This window comes from Lampetra planeri, chromosome 26 (genome assembly GCF_965212315.1).
Source record: "Lampetra planeri chromosome 26, kcLamPlan1.2.h2, whole genome shotgun sequence".
Lineage (NCBI taxonomy): Eukaryota > Metazoa > Chordata > Hyperoartia > Petromyzontiformes > Petromyzontidae > Lampetra > Lampetra planeri.
In genome coordinates this window covers 9,036,306-9,057,152 of record NC_136132.1, presented here as the reverse complement: position 1 = coordinate 9,057,152, position 20,847 = coordinate 9,036,306, and the positions used below count along the sequence as shown (strand labels likewise).

At 54.0% G+C, this 20,847-nt stretch overlaps 1 protein-coding gene across 2 annotated transcripts in view; it reads right to left on the bottom strand.

The window, feature by feature from the left end:
* Positions 1-2,794: 2,794 nt before the first annotated feature.
* The window catches only part of TEP1 (telomerase associated protein 1), a 59,336-nt gene continuing 41,283 nt past the window's right edge, over positions 2,795-20,847 (bottom strand). For both annotated transcript variants that reach the window (XM_078606685.1, XM_078606684.1), the window contains exons 34-54: positions 19,821-19,938; positions 19,165-19,289; positions 18,881-18,980; positions 17,799-17,954; positions 16,530-16,742; positions 15,787-15,964; positions 14,196-14,435; positions 13,373-13,533; positions 13,115-13,222; positions 12,582-12,689; positions 11,909-12,050; positions 10,524-10,615; positions 10,088-10,220; positions 9,178-9,335; positions 8,420-8,550; positions 8,067-8,237; positions 5,609-5,705; positions 4,992-5,100; positions 4,238-4,368; positions 3,574-3,678; positions 2,795-3,299 (exon numbers count right to left, since the gene is read on the bottom strand). In XM_078606685.1, the coding sequence (XP_078462811.1) occupies positions 3,168-3,299; positions 3,574-3,678; positions 4,238-4,368; positions 4,992-5,100; positions 5,609-5,705; positions 8,067-8,237; positions 8,420-8,550; positions 9,178-9,335; positions 10,088-10,220; positions 10,524-10,615; positions 11,909-12,050; positions 12,582-12,689; positions 13,115-13,222; positions 13,373-13,533; positions 14,196-14,435; positions 15,787-15,964; positions 16,530-16,742; positions 17,799-17,954; positions 18,881-18,980; positions 19,165-19,289; positions 19,821-19,938 (2,908 nt within the window). In that variant the 3' untranslated portion in view covers positions 2,795-3,167. The remainder of the gene's footprint in view (positions 3,300-3,573; positions 3,679-4,237; positions 4,369-4,991; positions 5,101-5,608; positions 5,706-8,066; positions 8,238-8,419; positions 8,551-9,177; positions 9,336-10,087; positions 10,221-10,523; positions 10,616-11,908; positions 12,051-12,581; positions 12,690-13,114; positions 13,223-13,372; positions 13,534-14,195; positions 14,436-15,786; positions 15,965-16,529; positions 16,743-17,798; positions 17,955-18,880; positions 18,981-19,164; positions 19,290-19,820; positions 19,939-20,847) is intronic.

Sequence of the window (20,847 nt, the reverse complement as noted above, 5' to 3'; positions counted from 1 at the left end):
GTGTTGGTGAGTGTGTTGGTGAGTGAGTTGGTGAGTGTGTGGGTGAGTGTGTTGGCGAGTGTGTTGGCGAGTGTGTTGGTGACTGTGTGGGTGAGTATGCGGGTGAGTGTGTTGGTGTGTTGGTGAGTGTGCGGGTGAGTGTGTGGGTGAGTGTGTTGGCGAGTGTGTTGGTGAGTGTGTTGGCGAGTGTGCGGGTGAGTGTGTGGGTGAGTGTGCTGGTGAGTGTGCGGGTGAGTGTGCAGGTGAGTGTGCGGGTGAGTGTGTGGGTGAGTGTGCGGGCGAGTGTGTGGGTGAGTGTGTGGGTGAGTGTGTGGGTGAGTGAGTGGGTGAGTGTGCGGGTGAGTGTGTGGGTGAGTGTGTGGGTGAGTGTGCGGGTGAGTGTGCGGGTGAGTGTGTGGGTGAGTGTGCTGGTGAGTGTGCGGGTGAGTGTGCGGGTGAGTGTGTTGGTGAGTGTGTTGCTGAGTGCATTGCTGAGTTGTTGTCACCTGCAGCGAGGTGCTGGTTGAACACAGTGTGGGTGGAGGAGACGAAACAGTCCGGCAGGAACACCGAGTCCTCAAGGTGGGTGGAGGCGGAGTCAGCGAGTGAAGTTAGTCGTGCTCGAGTCGTAGCGAGAGTGGCCACAATGGGCGTCCAGCGACTGAGTTCACGACCTCTGCGGCCACTACACGGGCCGGGTGACAGCACGGGAGGCGGGTGCGGGTCACGGGATACAGCACGGGTGGCAGCACGGGTGACGACACGGGTGGCAGCACGGGTGGCAGCACGGATGACAGCACGGGTGGCAGCACGGGTGGCAGCACGGGTGGCAGCACGGGTGGCAGCACGGGTGACGACATGGGTGGCAGCACGGGTGACAGCACGGGTGACAGCACGGGTGGCAGCACGGGTGGCAGCACGGGTGACATTGACGGGAGGTGCGTGCGGGTCACGGCGAGCGGAGCCTGGCAGGCAGATCGGCGTCCCCCTGCGCACTGCGCACTGCACAATCCCCCCGCTTGTGCAACAATTGGCTCGTTTGTGGCGCGGATTTTAAAGGCCAAATAAAAATGTTGCATGGAACTCGTGACGCGCCGGGTGTAATTACACGCATCACATTAAATCAAATTTCTAATCTTGTCTCATGCATCCTGGACCCCGCGCACGCCGCACACAAATTGACGCATCCAAAGCGATCTTTAAAGAGGACACCTGAGCATTCATTCATTCACTCACTCAAATGGCAAACACATGTTTTGCCCCCGCAAATAGTCGAGGCTGCGTTGGCCAAGCACTCGTAGCCATTAACTTAATTACGTATTTAAGTGTTGCAAACAGCTCCGTGTCTATGCCATTCCGGCTCTGAGTAATGCAGCGGAGTTGCCAAAGCAAGCGCGCGCGCGCACAGGAGGGTCCTTACAAACGCGAGTCAGAGCCACGTACACAGAGCATCGCACTTACAACCAAACACAGATCCGCTTTCTCTGGTTTATGAACGAGTTAACACCAAACTACATCAGCACAACATCCACACACACACACACAGATGAAAAAGCAAATGCGGTCACGCAGCATCTACACACGTGATTAAACATTACAAAACTCGCAAATTACACCCAATCATTTTTTTCTTTTCGCCGCGATTTTGAAAGACCCACAACTCACGGGCAGTTCAACAGACGCGCGCTTCATTGCCAAAAGAGAGTCGGGCACGAACCGTGACATCCCCACGTTGTCCAGTGACTCTGTTGGCCCAGGGGACCGGTGTTAGTTGACCAGCGAACTGTGTGTTGGGGGGGGGGGGAGAGGCGGCGCCTTTGTCCGCGGCGGACGGACGGGCGGACGGGCGGTTGTGCTCGTGTGGCCGCAACGCCGGTCGGTGCTTTCCTCTCTTGTTTCTGACGGGGAGACTTCGTTGCCCGTGTGAGAAACGTGCGTTTAGAGTGATGGGGTTGCTGCTGTTGCTGCTATAAATTTAGACGCGATGATAAGCCAACGCTTCGTTGAGCTGCCTTCGATTGTGGCCAGGTCGCTTCTGACAAAAACAAGGAGCTGTGTCGCCCAGTGGGCCTTACCTGGGTAAAATAAAATAAAAATTGTAAATAGTCAAATAGGTATCCAAGTGATAAAATAAATGGCAATAATGCATGAGGTTTTAAGATGTCAAAACACCAAATACACACCTATAATTGCAAGGCGTCGTGAAATCTGCATTAACAACACACGCGTGTGCTAAAACATGCACACATGCTTTGATACTAATGCACGCATTGTCTTTGACGTTGATTTGTGCTGCTTCTGCGTTGGCGTCTGTTCTCCGGTCTAACACCGGTGCTGAGACGCGGCCACCAAGGAGGGCGGCGTCTTTGGTGGCGGCCACGTGCCGGTGCTGGGCGCATTGTCGCATCGCAGGGCCGTGAGAGGCGGCGGCGGCTTCGGGGAGCCTTCATCCAGCAGCGGATTGAGCACGGCTACTGCTGCTGCTGCTGCTGATAGTGCAGCGCAAAGTTGAATTCACCCAGTGGCGGAACTGCCAAGTGTGCAGGCGGTGCAACTGCACTGGAGCTCCCAGGCCAGAGAGACCGAGGATTTAGACGATGCCCACCGCTCACCCCGCCCACCACCCACCCCGCCCACCACTCACCCTGGCACTACCCACGCTGCCCACTGGACTCAACCTGCCCACACTGACATCGAACACGCTCTGCTCAACACTCCACAATTCCAGTGCCGGTGCTTGTAGCTCACCTCACCCACCTCACCCATCTCCGTATGAACTACACAGCATCAGAGAATGCACGCGCACAGACACGGATAAGGGTCACCAGTTTAATGCCATTGCCACACCATAGCTGCCGGCATACACAAGATGTACTCGTAACGCGCGTGGATTATTGTTCTCTTCGCATCCTACGTATTCAGTGACCCTACTATTTAAATTAATTATATTTTCCACTCCACCTAATTGCATGCACAAAATTGTACCCAAATGATCGTGATCAATGTTTACCCAAACACAGCAACCAATCACAACAATATTGCATCATCCTAATGGTATATGAGGCCATCATGCATGTTTATAGATAGTCCTTATATGTAGTGCATTTGTTTTTATCACGGCGCTCGTGAAATGTAATTTCCATTTGTAGTCATTTTTTTACCAAACCCGCGAACACGGAAGTTCGCGTTTAGAAGAAAGCGTCATGCAGACGGAGGAAGTAAACTTGTCCCAGGGAATCTCCACACACGACGACCTCGTGACCTCCGCAGGCGACGGTCCTCATGCAGGTGACGGGCCCGCCGCACACGAACAGGCCCAGCTGCACGAACACGCCGACGGCGCAAGGAGGGACAGAAACAGTCGCAGCGATCACTCAACACGGTCGCTGAGACCTGCACAAAGCATCAAGCGGCCAGCAGCGAACAGCACTACCAAAGCTGCGACAGATAAGAGTGAACAATGCTTCCGAAATTGGATAAGGTCGTGATAATAACACTGCGGTCAAAACACTTAAAAATGATCGTCGCTCATTCACTTTCCAAACGTTGTCTCCTCGAGTATTCCTGGCTCTGTCCAGCCAGAGAGCCTTTTACCTGGCGGAGGTCAGGCAGAGACCAGAGCTTGACGCTGTGGTCCAGGGAAGCTGTTACCAGCACGGAGCCTACGACGTAGACCCCGGTCACATCGGCACCGTGCACCTGCAGGAGACATTTGCAGCGGTGCCAGTCACGGAGTGGCGGCGCTTCACAACGCCAAACGGACAAACGCAGCCTGGGCCGTAATCTGAAGGCCGCGGCATTTGTGACAAATACAAAACGGCGTGAATGGGAACGCACCGGCAGACTTCACAACGCACGCCGGCGTGCAGCACTGCGTGTACACAAACCTCTCAGCCTCGTCCAGACCACGAGCTCAAACTGAGCTGAATGTATGTGATGATGTGGCCGCGGCGGTCTAATGACGAAATGGCCGAGCGTTCAGTTCTTTTGAGCTGGTGGTCTGGATAAGGCTGGAAGTGTTTTGGTACATGCAATCCTGCACACCTCTGTTGTTATATATAATTTATTCCAGCCTTCGTTAATTTGTCCGTTGTGATGGGGTTCTTATTAAATCATAATTAACAGATTTGAATTCAAATATTCCACAGAAAATGGAGAACGCCACACAAGTGGAGGCTGCGGTTGACAATTAAAATGCACAAGCAGCCACACACGCGTTACGAGAGCGGCCTCGAACCTCACGCAACCAGGAACTCACCCGCTGCGTGTGGGAGACAAAGCCAGTGGCACTGCCACCACCACCACCACCACCATGCGGACCAGCAACCACCCGGGCAGCCGACCACAGCTCCAGGTTTCCCCGGGAATCCCCACAAGCCCAGTGGGGACCTTGAACAAAGGAGAGAAGCGCCGCTAATAACCCGGCTCTACACGCTGATGAACGCAGCTCCACGCGCTGATAACCCGGCTCCACACGCCGATTAACAAATCTCCATGCACTAATCCGGCCAACTGGCTCAGTGGTAGAGCGCGCTTTCAGATGCTCTTCTGCGGCCGTCTGGAACGCTCTTCCTTCCGATATTAGGAAGCCACTGGAGCTATGCACTTTTAAATAATCGAGATTGAAAACTCATTTCTTTACAACTGCTTTCTGTGTTTCGTTTGTTGTCCTACCTCTGCACCTCCAATTAGCGCAATTGGCTACGTACGGTACGAAAGAAGTTCAACATACATGCGTACATACTCCGGGACACGTAAAATACGTCCCAGATGAATGTAGGAAGCCAGCACTAGCCGTTGTCCAATACAGACACGAAACCCCACCAAAGCATCGGTGACATGTTACTGGCGCCGACTCGTTCAATGTGGAAATTTGAAGTTGACAGCTAAAATGTGATTTTCAATTCAAATCGCGTTACGTGACCTCATTCACATCACATCTCTCGCACGGTAATGGCGATGAGGATGATGCTCATAGCTGGAGCACGTGGAGCGTGCGCGTGCACACGTGCCTCCCTGCAGCTGCACGGAGCCAGCGTGGGAGAGCCACGCGCCAGGTTCCCCAGCAGGCAGGGAACGGGTGTGCGACTCCACGAGCTTCAGGGAATTCTGGGTAGCTCTCTGTTCACAAAAGTAGACAAATCAACCCCAAGAAATCATTCATACATTTCGCGTTTGTTCCAGGTTTGTACCACTCGGTTATCACGAAGGCGAAGCGTTTCATAGACAGCTAGATTCTGCCAGCAGGGGACGATGGTTGTGATGTGGCTTTCCCCTGATTAAGTCATTTCTTGCAGGTAATGTTCAATCTTGAACGACGTCACAGGAACGTTAACGTCCGCTGTGAAGCACACGGGCACGTGGTGTTTACGGTTAACGCACTCACAGTATTAACCAGGGCGGATGCTGGGCTCGAACCACGAACCTCTGCAACAGTGCAGATATGTGTGTGTTACCAGTGTAAATATGTGTGTGTGTGTGTTACCAGTGTAGAGATGCGTGTGTACTACAAGTGTAGAGATTTGTGTGTTAACAGTGAGTGTAGTGATGTGTGTTACCACTGTGTGTGTCTAACCAGTGTATAGATGTGCGTGTTATCAGTGAGTGTATAGATGTGTGTGTGTCTTACCAGTGTATAGATGATGAATTCTTCTGGGCCAGCCACTCCGCACACCTGCCACAGGTCAGGGCCACTTGGAGATATTCCCACAATCCATTGCGCGGAACTGTAGTTGTGCCAACAAGCACACACACGCACGCACTCACAGAGACACAGACACACGCAGACACACAAAGTCAAACACAAACCAGCATGCGCACGGACACATACACACACATGTACACACACACACACGTGTTCAGACACCCGCTCACATATGCACACAAAGACAAAGATCCCCCGTATAACCTGTTTTGTTAGCGAGCAACTATGAAGGCCGGCACGGCACACGAGGGGGTGGGTGGCCAACACCACCCCCGGCCGCCTTTGTCTCCCTAATGGCGATGTTTACACACTGCACCAGGTACTCATTTGAGGCTGAGTCGACCTAAGGGAGGCCCAGGATCAGTTCAGACAATTGTCACTGATGTTGGCTATGAGCGTGATCCGAACTCCGAACTCGGGTCTCCGGGTTCGAAGCGCAGCATGCCAATTGCCACACTACCGCTCCGCAAACACACGCATATGCACACAAAGACAAATATATACACATACACATAACACGTTAGCATTTGAGTTGAATGATTTAACATGACTAAATGTGGATATGTGCTTACAAAACTTAGAGGTTATTTGAAATGGCCCTAAGATCAATAAATGCACGTTGTAATTTAAAATGCGAGAGCCGGTGAGCTCATTATTTATTTTGGAAGGTGGGCAGGGGGGGACTGCACAAACTGGCAGCAGCAGCAGCGGTGGTGGCAGCAGCAGCAGAAGCGGCAGCAGGTTAACGTGTTCATGCGGGGCGGTGCCACCGTTCAGCAGCAGCAGCATCACCACCCGAGGGTGGACTCGCTTTGGCACTCTACAAACATCGGTCAGCATGGCAAGCAACCGGGAACCGGCTGGCGCTCCCGGCTGCTGGGTGGCTGCTGCCCCCACGGTGGTCGACCGGCTTCTCGTAGAGACGTGAATGAGGCCACTTATTTTGTGACTTGTATTCAAAGACGGATTCTCCACTACGGCGTAAATTATTTTTCTGCTAGGACCGATATACATAATGGGGGGGGGGGGGGGGTCATTGCCTATCAACATCTGGGCCGTTGCCTGATAAGGCTGGCTGTAATCACCGACGAAACGTCGTACTCAAATTGTAAATGTTGCGGGTTCACTCTCCAACACACCGGTGTGCTGTACCGGTAACTAATTGGCATGTTCTGTTTACGTGACAAATCTTACTGATTGGCTGTGTCGGGTGGTGGCGGGTTTAACGACACATTTATAGTTACGCGATCTCACCCAAAAAAACCTCTATTATGGATAATATTGCTTGCGAAAGCCTCCTACGTGTTAAACTCACCAGCATTGATTGGTTCAAGCGAGCCTGACTCTGCTGATGAGACAATGATTGTCAAAAGTGGTACAGAGTTTGCTTGTGTTGAACCAATGCTGCTTAAATGTTGTGGCTGTTGAGATGTGTAAAAATATTTGTATTTTATGTGAAAGAACATATATGTGAAGGAGGCTTAGTTATTCTGTTACTTATGTACAATGGGTGGCTCATGGTCTCGTATTGAGCACCATTGAATGTACCAAAAACAGAAACTGAGCATGGTCAACAATTCTGTAGGACAGCAAGATGGCGAGTGTCACGTGGTGGCTGGAGGAGCCATGAAGCAGGGAGACGCCAGAGGTTGTCCATGGGCCGGAGCAGGCTCGGGTAGCACATTGCAACATCAAACCAGAGACACAAACACCACTGAGTCACAACGCGAGTGCGGTGCAGGGTACGGGGTGAACACAACGTGAGACGGGCAGGGCGATAGCTAACGCATGGCCTGACCACACAGGGGTCGACGGGAGGACGCCTCAACTCCTTCCTGCAGCCCCGAGTCCCCTCCCAGGAGGAGGCAGCAGTCACACGGGGACCCCTACGAGCGCCACAGACCTGCCAGAGTGCGGGCACAGCGGACTCATCCCCCTCACCACACCTCACGCCGTGCCGAGCCAAAGTCAAATACTGAGTGAGCACGGGGGCTGTCCCAGAGTCACATGAGGACTCCCAGCTCTTGCCACCGGCCAAAACAAGCGTCCCCGGGTGGTGCGTTGGCTGCAGAAACTCGGCGGAGCACCCGGTGGGGAGATGTCATCTTCCTTGCCTGGTATGCAGGAGGTCATGGCTTTGGTCCCGACCCTGACGCCTGCTGTCCCTCTCCCCGTGGTTACGTGGATTTTCCTCCGGGTCCTTCGGTTTTCCCCTCCACATTTATAAACATGCGTTTATAGTATTTGCTTGCTGTAAATTCCCACGTGATGAGCCACTTCGTTGAGCTGTCGTTTGTGGCCAGGTCACTTCTGAAAAAGAGCTATATAGCTCAGTGGGGCCTTATCTGGTGAAACAAACATGTTTAAAGCAGTAGGCCCCCACCGTGTGGTCCTCCTGGCGGTGACGGAGAGGGGCCGTGAGCTGAGCAGCAGCGCTTGGCCCGCGGCGTCTCCCGCCAGGACGGCGCCGACGCCGCCGCCCCCTCCCTCGCCGCAAGCCTCCCACGTGGCGGCCATCGACACGAGCGGAACCTCGACTTCCAAGCTGTGCAAGCTGGGTTCCAGCGCAGAGAAGAGAGGAGGAGCCACAGCCGTTACCGCTCCGCCGCAACAAATTGGCCGATTAGATGAGCAACGTTTCGCTTGAAACTACGCCAAGCGCCGCCGGGACGAGATCCAGAAAGACTGACAGTGAATGCTTACAGAGCACGCTCGATTACCGGCACGTTCGCTTACCGGCATAACACCTCCACACGGTCCCCTGGCAGAATCCTCCAGCAGCACACCTGTCGGTCCATTCCTGCCGTCAGGAACGTTTCCTCCGCCCGCTCCGGGAAGCACACGCAGCTCACTGCTCCGTCGTGAGCCTGCGAGCACCGGCGCACACGGCCACCACGATCACCGCCACTCGCTCCCGGTTTGCGACATTCTAAAAGTTCTGATAATGATGCACAGCTGGCCTGGAGCAAACTGTTCACGAAAGAAAATTCCTGCCCTCTCATCGTCCCCCTCTTAACTGCCGCCACGCAGTTAAGGTTCCTGTCTCGATCAACTGTATTCATTTCGAGGTCTGTGCGTCTGTATATTTGTCTTGTGTTGATGTCTGTGTGTCTATGTGTGTTGTTAATTATTATGTGTGTCTATGTGTGTTGTTAATTATTATGGGGAGCGGTAGTGTAGCGGTTAGCGCGCTGCGCTATGAACCTGGCGACCCGGGTTCGATTCCCGCTCACGGCTAACACCAGTGACGATTATCTTAACCGGTCCTGGGCCTCCCCTAGGTCGACTCAGCCTTAAATGAGTAGCTGGTGCGGTGTGTAAACATTGCCACTGGGGAGACAAAGGCGGTCGGGCGTGGTGCTGGCCACGCACCCCCTCGTTCGTGTATCGTTCCGGCCTTCATAGGTGCTCGCTAACAGCACTTGCCCCTACAGTCTGTTAAGGCTATACGGGGGATCTTTTTTTTATCTTTGTTGTTAATTATTGTATTTCACCTGCACCGCTGCGCTTGGGGCGAGCGCGGGGCCCGAGCAGCGGCTCCACAGCAGCACGTGGCCGTCCTCGGCCCCCGACACCACGTGGCGCCCCCCCGGGGACGCCTGCACTGCCGTCACCGCGCGCTGGTGCCTGCAGGGCAGCGTGCTGGCGGCGGCTACGACAGCAACAATGCGCCATGCAACACGTACATGCACAGGTGCACACAAACGCACGCACACGCCCGTGACTCATCAAGTCTCCACGAATGAAAATGGCCGTTAAACCCGGAATCCGGTCAGGAGGCAGGGGTAGAGCGAGAGCCCCACAATCAGGAGGTCGCGAGTTCAACTCCTGGCTAGGGGTTTGCTCAGCCCATTATTCCTCTGAGGTTGCTAAGGTGAAGAACACTTTGTGGGGAAGTCAAGAATGGTTTTCCTATGGATGGACGCACCCCCATCAGAGGAATGTGGAATTGCCACCACCGGCACCGGGATCTGAACGTAGATGACCGCCGCCTCAATCCTCACTCAAAAGGGAAATCACTTTCACGACTTTTTAAAATTAATTTCTAAATTCCGGCAGGTATTTGGACAAAGCCAATTTACAACCTCTAAAATACATCGACGGAATTCGGTGTTTTGTATACAAAGGTATATCTCGACACTGGAATGTTGACCAGATATGCTATTCGAATTGCCTACTTGGTGTCACCTGTGCAACAGCCAAGGAAGAGACGGCAAGATAAAGAGGCATCAACAACACTGACCCACAACGGCCGTGAACGATGTGCGCGCACGATTCACGGTGGCGGTGACGCAACGTGGGGTCCCGTTCACCACCCGGCCTCCGTGATCGCGATGAACAACTGTCTGAATGCCCGACCCTGACCAACCAGGGCGGAGCGGATGGGGAATGCCCGCGTCTCACCGGGCAGAATGCGGAGTTGCCACATCTTGACGGAGCCATCCTTGGAGGCAGAGAGGGCGCAATTGGAGAGTGCCGTTACAGCCAGAGCCTGCACTGGGCCTGAGTGTTCGCTCAGAGACGCCAGCTCGCTGCCCTGAGGCCAGACAAACAGCCGGGGGGGGGGGGGGGGCGTGGTCACAGCCTCAGTGCACACAACCTCGCTAACGCGTTCTCCCCTCTGCCAGATCGCGCTGCGGCTGCATTGAAGATTTGCAGCAGCCTCCGAGATCTGCCCTGACGGTCCCCCAGCGTCTGCTCTCAGGTCTGCTCTGCCATTGAATGGGCACGAGAAGGCGTTCTCGAACACAGGGTGATGCACTGCTCGCTACAGAGTTCTGCTACGCTACTGCGTGCGAGCAGACAAGCGCGCCACGGTCAGGCAGCGCGAGCGACGCACCATGAGTGGGGCCCAGATCCGCACGGTGCCGTCGTCGCTGGCAGAGGCCGCACGCAGTGCCTCAGAGAGCACCTCCTCCCCCGGCCGCTTCCCTGCGAGGCACCGCGGCATTGAGCATAGTCAACAAAAAAAACATCGCAAATAGTTTACGTTTGACAATAGATATTCGGCTCAATTGAGCAGTGAGGCAGTGCTCATTTGTCCTTTACAGCCCTGAACCAATGGTGGAGATTCCACCGTGCTGTTGACTTCTCCACAAGGTGGAACTTATTTTATTAACCGCAGAGGGATGACGGAGTGAGTTAACCCCCAATCAGGATTTGAACTTGCAACTTTCCACTTGCAAGCCACTCGTTTTACCAAAAAGATGAAACCGAATGAGGTCATTCCAGAGCAACCTCGTGTGGTGTTAACGGCCCTCAACGTGGTCCAATTGGTTCCACAGTAGTCACCACTATCAACCATGAGCTACAAGGGCCATGTGTTTGTTAATAAGGAAAATAACAATAATTTAGAATAATTTGTCAATCCACTGGTGGACGAAGGCCTCCCAACTACTTTTACGTTACGGGGTTGTTTTTATTATACTGCACCATGCTGGGCAGTGCAGGTTGGTGAAGAGGAGGCGGGCCTAGCACTGGTTCAAACGTCGCTGATCAGGTTCGTAGAGAAGTGCGCTAACCGCCGTGTAACTGATCCTCCCCTCGTGCTTAGTTGTGGGGAGCAGGTAGCACAGCGGTTAGCGCTGCGAATACGAATCCGGCGACCCGAGTTCGATTCCAGCTCACGGCCAACACCAGAAATGATTATCTGAACCGTTCCTAGGCCTCTCCTAGGCCGAATCGGTCCCAAATGAGTACCTGGTGCGGCGTTAAACATTGCAACTAGGAAAACAAATGTGACCGGGTGTGGTGCTGTCCATCCACCCCGGTGTGTGCCGTGCCGGCCTTCATAGGTGCTACTCGCTAACAGAACTTGCCCCTATAGTTTGTAAAGCCTATACAAAGGGATCTTTGTCTTTGTTATTTTTGGCTGATGTAAGAAACGGATTGCACATGACACACAATACACACGTGCACCGTATGAACACAACACTGTCAGCCTTGACACATGATGTAAACCACCAGTTACTGAAGAAAATGCACTGTGGTTATATCCTCTTAAATCAGCAACAATACATTGAGTGAATGTGATTAATCAACAGGAACCAGTGAGACAGAGACAACTGTAGACTGGTTTCGTCCTTATTGGGATTCATCGGGAGAGTACACTACATGTTCTGATGAGATGGGTTTACTCGTCATTCACAAAGTCGAACAAAATACGCAGCGGTAGCAGCAGCGGCAGCAGCGCGAAGTTCGGCGCTGGGCTCGGGTGCTGCCCACCTGCACCCTGCTGCTGCTGCTGCAGCCAGACCCAGGCGCCGTTGATGCGCTGCGCATGTGCGGGGATGCACGCGATCTCCTGGCCCGAGCAGCGCCACGCACGGAGCTCCCCATCAGAGCTTCCCGAGAGAATCACCCCGTCCTGGAAAGGAGGAGGACAACCAGACTCGATCAACGGGAGAAACTTCTCGACTCACAGCAGTATCTCTCCCCGTTTGCCCGTCAGGTCCTTGAGTGATCACCCAGGGATGCCCAGATCTTGTTGCCAACGATTGCTTCCCGGATCTATCCCTGAATATGCTTGGCGTCATCTGATTGTAAAATTTGTGATAATTGCTGTTCGACTTGCCGGTGAGTGAGCCGAGACGATAACAATTGGTGCATTAAACGCTCGAACACCACGTGACAATTGTATTTGTTTGGCCATGTTGCGTGGTGGAGGGTTGCGTGGAATACATTTGGCCAAAAATGACCCAAACACACCATCCATCGTCACATCCGCACCACGTTCAACCACCACACTGCAGGTCGCCAGCAGACTTGCGCTTTCCTTCGCACCGCTCCACTTTGGACTTCCCTCCCAACTTCTCTTTTCGCGGAGCTCGTACGATAATAACGTTGCTCAATTCCAGAGACGCTTTGGGCCTTCGGGGCCTGGGCTCAGCTTACTCACCATGATGCTCACGCAGTTAACAGAGCTCTGGTGGCCCCTCAATTCTCGCTGCAGGTGGCCCGTGCTGGCATCCCACACCTTCACGGTGCAGTCGTTTGAGCAGGACACCTGGAAGATGAGAGGGGGAACCACGCTGTGACACAAAGGCGACGCCTCGAGCTGACAACAACAACACGGCGCTTCCAGAGCTTCCCCTGGAAATGCCTCTAAGGCCACCAATAATTATATTGATGATAATGAAAAAATATTATTATTGCATTTATATGAGGTTCGATTAAATGCCTCAACAACTCAAATCGTCTCACATCTCATCTTAAACATGTGAGGGTGGCACGCTCACAAACAGCGGGTGAATGCACGGCTCCCATCGGGCCACGGTGCTCTCAGCCAGGGCGCTGTGCGGGCAACGTGATGGTCACGTGACACGCGAGGCAACGCGTGGGAGCTGTGCATTCCTGCCGAAAGCGGAGCGGCGCCATCGCGCGTCGTTATCTTCCAACGACGCAGGTGGCAGACTCGCGCTGAGGACTTACCGCGGTTTCCCCGTCGCGGTCCCAGTGCACGCCCGTCACCCAGTCGCCGTGCGAGCTGGGCACACGCAGCCGGGCTCGGGAGGCTTGCACCTCCCAGAAGACCAGGCTCTGCGCCCCACACACAGCCACACGGTCACATGGCCGCCCGGCCACGGCCGCACGGCCGCACGGCCGCACGGCCGCACTTTGACTTCTACTGACACGGCCACACGGCCACACACCGCTCGCGGCCGCGCTGGGATTGCGATTACTCCATACCCGGTCCTTGCTGCCCGTGAGTAACTGAGAGCCGTCGGGACTGAAGCAGCAGCAGGTGACGGCTCCCTCATGGCCCCACAGCACGCCGCTCGGGGCGCTCGTCACCTCACCCTGGCCGCCGCGAGCCTCCCCCATCGGCCACAGCACCACCATGGCGTCGTCTGCGGAACGATGCGCAGAGCGCGAGGAAACGGCGCCGTGTCTACGCCGATGCTTTTCAGTTTCCATCGTGTACGGTACGCGTATTTGTGTCCGGAATATTTTCCATATGCATTATACTCATTGCAAAAAATTTGTGATATATATAGAACTATTTGGGATCATATTCTTTGGGTCTTTTGGTAAAGTCACGCAGATAGGTTCGAAGAAAATAACAAAAAACTACGGTCATCATCAGGAAAAGGGACCCCTTTTCCTGATGACGACCGCTTGTGTTGCGATCGAAACATCATAGTTTTTTGTCAATTTCTTTGAACCTATCTACGTGACTTTACCGAAAGACCCAAAAAATATTAATTCCTGCAGTCACGAAAGCTTTAAGTCAAGATTTAACTATTGGGGATTTAGTAGCGGTAGTCTGTACATAGACAGTATGCGTGCATTTCACATGAAGGTACCCCACCCAAGTTCATACAGCGCGGGCTCCGATCGACCGCATCAGCACTCAACTGGGCAGGAAATCACTTTGGCTTCTACGGACAACGTAAACTTACGCACGAGGCTTCAGACAGTACGACGCACGGGGGTCACGCGACTGCGTGACCTCAAGCGACTTTGGCGCCCGGGGAGGCGCGAGGGTTGGGGCGCAGGGGGGAACGCGCACCGGAGGCGGCGGCGAGGAAGCGGTCGGAGCAGGCGAGGGCGCGCACGGCGCCGCTGAGGCCCTGCAGCGTCCGGTTCAGGGTCAGGGCAGCCGCGTCGCCCGGGGCCTCCGTGCCGCTGAGCCGCCAAACCTTCACGGAGCCGCCCTCCGAGCCGGACGCCAGCGCCGTGCCGCCAGTGCCCAGCAGCCACACGACGCAGTGCACCGCGTGCGGGTGGGCTTGCACCTCCACGGTGACGCCTAGCAAAGACAGAGGTCCCCCGTGTAGCCTTGAACAGACTGTTGGGGCAAGTGCTGTTCACGAGCGCCTGTTAAGGCTGGCGAGGCGCACGAGGGGGTGGGTGGCTAGCACCAGACCAACCTTTCTTTGTCTCCCGATGTTTAAACATCTTACCAGGTACTCATTTAAGGCTGAGTGAAGCTAGGGAAGGCCCAGGACCGGTTCAAATATTGGCCAATGTTATTCGATGTGAGCAGGATCGAACACTGGTCGCCGGGTTTGCAGCACAGTGCCATAACCACTGCACCACCACTCTCCATAACAAACAAAACAAAACAAAGATGAAGATTCCCCATATAGCCTTAACAAACACAGATTGCGAGGTCATGCACAATCAGTGTTCACTTCACACGTAGATGGTTTTTCGCAGCCAATATTTCACTAGAAATATTGGCTGATTATTTACTGTGGATCTGACGATGGGGATGTGAGCTATAAGTTAAATGAACACTGAAGTCAAATTCAGCAGCTACAGTTCAGAAAGAGTGAGAGCAAAACACTCGTTTTTCAACAAGCCATCCTGCACAAAGGCGACGACGCAACTACAACTGCCGCGTGTTCGATGACCTTGGTTGTGATGAATGCATCTGCCTTACATCACTACTTCGAGACAATACGTGAACTGGAAAAAGAAACCAATGCAACTAACACTGTCGTTAACTTTCACTGAATGAGATCTCATTGAATGAACGTAAGTTTAAAATCTAATTTATATATGCTGTGGTTTTGTTCGTAACATTGTTCAGTGATCGTCGTTGGAATTTTGAAATATAAACATTGGAATAAAAACTGTAAGGAAGCACGTGGGGCAGTGACATGGCCCAGCGTGTCACAGCATTTGTCGCAGAGGTTTGTGGTTTGAATCCAACAGGCCAACCTGGTAAATAATGAGTGAAATAACCCTACAATACTACGCGCCGTCTACCACACAGTGGACGTTAAAGATCCGACATGTCATTCAAAACGAATGGCCGCTGTGTTCTGGTGTCATTGTCCAAACTTGCCAAAATTGTAACAAAAAATTCCGCAAACCATTAATTTGGGATTACACACAGCAATCATCGGCCAGTGCCCGCTTGCAGGCCTGGCGCCCACGGAGACAGCGGCCCCTGAGGGGGTGGGAACTTTGAATGATTGAGACGAGGTGTGACGTAAGGCGCCTGGAGTTTCTGACTCGCGTAAAGCGTGCGCGCCATCTTCACGCGCGAAGGTTACAATTCGCGACCTCGGGCCGACAACGAGTCGAGCAGCCAGCGTGCGCGCCCTGCCGCGGCGCTTGCGGGGGGCGCGGGGGGGGGGGGCGGTGTTCACCCGAGTGGACGCCGTGCACGCGCACGCCGCCGCTGTGCAGCCCCACGGCGAGCTGGGAGCCGTCCGGGCTCCCCGACACGCAGAGCGCCGCCACCACCGCCGCCGCCGGCACCGCGTCCCGTCCCGGGCCGCCCAGTACCGCCACCGGCCGGCCGAGCCCCCCCGTCCACACCCGTACCTGCAGACGAGGGACGGCAGGGCGGTAACGCTCGTGGCCTTGCGGGATACAAAAATAAAAACGCCTGGGTTCGATTCACGACGCGGGTGGCTCTCTGTGCCGAGTTGTGTGTCCTCCCCCTGTTCTGCATGCGTTTCGACCGGGTTCTACCATAGCCAAGACCAAGGCCGTAGCCATGGAGTCAACATTGGGGGGACCAAATCTTCCAGGGTCCCCCCACAGAAAAAAAAATCTAAATTTGAAAACTCATTTCCTGCCTAGAATATAAAAAAAAAATCACTAACACATAGGATGGACTTTTTATTTATTTTTTACAATAATGTCTAATAGTGTATTGTGTTACATTGCTGTTTTTCTTTTTTACCTTTTCTTGTTTCATTGTATGTAATGGCAGAGATGAGGGATTAATCAAGTACAACCATAACCACAATCACATAAACAGAAATCTATTTTATAGCAATATATTGGGGGGGACATTTTGAGCACATTTGAATATTATAATTACGGCCTTGGCCAAGGCACACGCTCGCCGCCGCGTACCTTAACTCACATATCCGTATTTTACCTTGTTGTCATCGCCTCCGGTTAGCAGATAGCGACCGTCTGGGGTGAACTGGACACAGTTCACCGGGCCTTGGTGGCCCAGGTAGGTGCCGAGGACGGTGCCCGACTCAGACGCCCACAATATGACCTCGCCATCCAGGGCAGCCGAGGCCAGGTGCTTGCCGGACGGGCTGTAGGCCACCGCGCGGACTGCTGCACCATGGCCACGCAGAGTCTGGGCGCGGTACGCGGAGAAATCGCACAGGGCAAACGGCGTGCATCACACAGTCAACGGTCATCACAGCCATTCATTGCTACCACACCTCGCTATCGCTTCCTTCCTTTTGTGAGCCTTTCACTGCTATTGCACAATTTTGGGCGCATTGGTATAAACATGGGCATTTTCGTTCTTTTCTATCATGTGTATCAGGCCTCCCCTCCCCCTCTCTGTCCAATGCGTTGGCGTGTGCAGCAGTAGTTGCTTGCGCACAACCGCGTCCAAGCCGTCGTCCATCCTTTTGGCCCCGCCCCCCTCCCCCTCCCGATGCGTTGTACGTGGCACTCCGTGCCGTCTTTGAGCCCCGCCCCCCTCCCTCCCGATACGTTCCATTCATTGGCTACCACATTCTGATGAGCTCCCCCCCCTCTCCTCCCCCCTCAACTTGCTTTTAAGGAATTACATCTTGAATCATTGCCTCACTTGATGCAGCTAATCTGACTGTGACGGTCCCACCTGATGACGGAGACTTGTGTTGCCTCCGAAACGTCGTGATTTTTATTTTATTTTATTTTTTATTAATTTTGATGTTTTACCTACGTGACTTTACCGAAAAAACCGAAGAATATGAATCCTTGCAGTCACGAAAGCTTCAAATCTAGAATACATATTGAAACATTTATTCGGTGCAAACTTTGAAAATCAAGCATTTAAATGCCTATAGTGGCTTGGACTGACTGGTACCAATTCAACTTACGGCAGAGTCCGTGGCACGGGCTGGTGGACGCCTGCGTGAGCGTGCGGATACGCGCGCGTACACGAGTTTGTGCGCACAGCTCTAGACCAAACATCCCAATATGGGACCACAGAGCTTGGGCGATCGTTGGCGTCGGTTCTGGCCACCTTCCCCGCTCGTTTGTGGCTTCCCGCGCGGAATGAACCATGCGCGGCGTCGAAAATTCGACCGCAGTGACGTGCGGGACCTGCAAATTTGCGCGAACGACGACGTCGTTATCGTTACTGTCATGCGCACGACGTTGTGCGAACAGAGACGCGGGAGGGGAGGGCGCTCACGGAAATGCGCCGGAGGTGGAAGACATCCCACGTGACGAGCGCCGAGTCCCAGCTGCCGGTGACCGCGAGCGCACCCCGGGGGTGAACGGTGACGCAGGAGAGCGGCCGGCTGGAACTCAGCTCGGCGACGCAACGCCCCTCGGTCACGCTCCAAATCTACACCGCACACAGAGACGAAGATTCCCCCGTATAGCAGAGGTCGCAATCGGGTACCCGATACCCGTACCCTACCCGATACCCGGCTACCCGTACCTGGCCGGGTACGGGTAGGCCGTGAGTCACTGGTGAGTAACCGTTTGTCACTCATTTCCCAACGTCTTGTCTCTAATCACAATTCAAGTTCCTAGAATCAACCCACCCGCGCCTGCAACATGGCTTCATCCCAGAGGTCGCAATCGGGTACCCGTACGGGTAGCCGGGTATCAGGTAGGTTACGGGTACCCGTTTGCGACCCTAGTGCGGCCGGGTACGGGTAAGGAATCAAAACCCATATGCGACCTCTGCCGTATAGCCTTGCCGATTGTCTGGGTGCAAGTGCGGTGATGTTTACACACCGCACCAGGTACTCGTTGGAGGCTGAGTCGACCTAGGGGAGACTCAACACCTGTGCAGATAATTGTCAATGGTGTTGGCCGTGAGCGAGAAACGAACTCGGGTCGCTGGGTTTGTAGCGCAGTGCACTAACCGCTGCTCTACAGAACACATGCACACACAGCCCGCACTCCAAACCTTCACACAGCCAACCATGAACTAAATCAGTCTTATAAAATTTGAATCCCTTCAGAAAATGTATTCTGCTCATCACACGGTAGTATGTTGTAGTTCTCGGGCGACCCTGTAAATCCACGTGCGTGCGCGAGAGGCACAGGTGGTGCATCTGCCAGTCATCTCGGTTATTCAACCTATAACACCTGGGTCTGTGCCGTGTCCTCCTGCCACTTTACGCGACGGCCTCAAAGTGCGCACCTAGCCCGGGACACAAAGCGCCGTGGTGAGATCACCGCCACATAGTGGCTAATGGCGGCCGCCGCTGCCGTTGCTGTTGTTGGGTAACGGTGGGGGCGGTGGTTTGCGTTGGGCACCTTGAGAGAGCAGTCCCACGACACCGTGAGCACCTGCCTGCCGCATGTGCTGGGAGCACAGCCAGACACGCGCAGCCTGTGCGCCTGCACACTCAGCACCCTGCACGCGCGCGCGGGGAGAGAACCTCAGCGCTAACAGCAGAGCTCCACCACCGACACCGTCTCTCACGCAGCACAGGGTTACGGCAATCCACGTTTCTCCACGCCGAGCTGCCAGGATGGAGGAGCCGCGTGAGGTCCCCAATGCTACGCGGGGGCGTTGTGTTTGTAGTCCGTAATGCTACCTGTATCCCTCTCGGATGTTCCACGTGGACATCTGTCCACTACTCGTGCCCAGGCAGATGAGGTTTTCGGACAGGAAGCAGCATGCCGAGATGCCTTCACTGTGTGCGGACACGCTCTGCAGCTCCTTTGAGAAGAAAGATATTCGCGATGATAATAGACAAAATATTCACGTAAAGAATAAACAATTTTAATGCCCGTGTTAAAATAAACGAAATAACCCTACGTGTCCTGACTTTTGTTGCGCCACCCTGTATATAAATATAAAACAATTAAACCCCGCTTTATTCTTTGAAATGAACGTGCTGCTGAAACGGGCACAACTTGTTACGTTGTTGGTCAATGATCGCATCCGCCGCCCCCCTTGCGCTCAGGCTCAGGGAGGTGGGATGGTTTATGAGTTCCCCCAGTAATTCATCACTCCCTACCGGCAGACGAATGCCCGACTGTCACCCAGTTGCCACACACTGTGTTATTCCAAGTGAGTAATTCGCAGGTAATGTTTCAATGTTCGCAAAGTCGGGACCACAAAGCCGTCTTCCTCATCACGCATAATTCTCATCTCCTACAACTCGGACGGTGCGGTTTGTTACTGGCCGCTTAACGTCTTGGGCCGTTGGGCCCTGCGTGCTCAGCGGGGAGAGGCAGCGGCGCTTGCCTTGCCCGTGTCGATGTGCAGCAGCTGCACGTGCCCCAGGCCGGTCGCCACGACGACCGCGTCGCCGCGCGCGCACGTCGCCAGGCACCATGGCTCCCCTGCGAAGCCTCCCGTCGTCCTGGAGGCGCGGAAGCAAGTGGAGAAACCCTCGTCGCTCCGCTGATCAAACTCTCGTCAAAACACCGCCCAATCAACAGGAGAAACTCTCGTCGCTTCACTGATCAATCAACAGGAGAAACCCTCGTCGCTCCACTGATCAAACCCTCGTCAAAACACCGATCAATCAACAGGAGAAACTCTCGTCGCTTCACTGATCAATCAACAAGAGAAACCCTCGTCGCTCCACTGATCAAACCCTCGTCAAAACACCGATCAATCAACAGGAGAAACTCTCGTCGCTTCACTGATCAATCAACAGGAGAAACTCTCGTCGCTCCACCGATCGATCAACAGGATAAACCCTCGTGGCTCCACCGATCGATCAACAAGAGAAACTCTCGTTGCTCCACCAATCGATCAACTGGAGAAACTCTCGTCGCTCCACCGATCGATCAACAGGATAAACCCTCGTGGCTCCACCGATCGATCAACAAGAGAAACTCTCGTCACTCCACCGATCAATCAACAGGAGAAACCCTCGTCGCTCCACCGATCAATCAACAGGAGAAACCCTCGTGGCTCCACCGATAAATCAACAGGAGAAACCCTCGTCGCTCCACCGATCAATCAACAGGAGAAACCCTCGTCGCTCCACCAATCGATCAACTGGAGAAACTCTCGTCGCTCCACCGATCGATCAACAGGAGAAACTCTCGTCGCTCCACCGATCAATCAACAGGAGAAACTCTCGTCGCTCCACCGATCGATCAACAGGAGAAACTCTCGTCGCTCCACCGATCAATCAACAGGATAAACCCTCGTGGCTCCACCGATCGATCAACAGGAGAAACTCTCGTCGCTTCACTGATCAATCAAACTCTCGTCACTCCACCGTTCCATCAACAGGAGAAATCCTCTTTGCTCCACC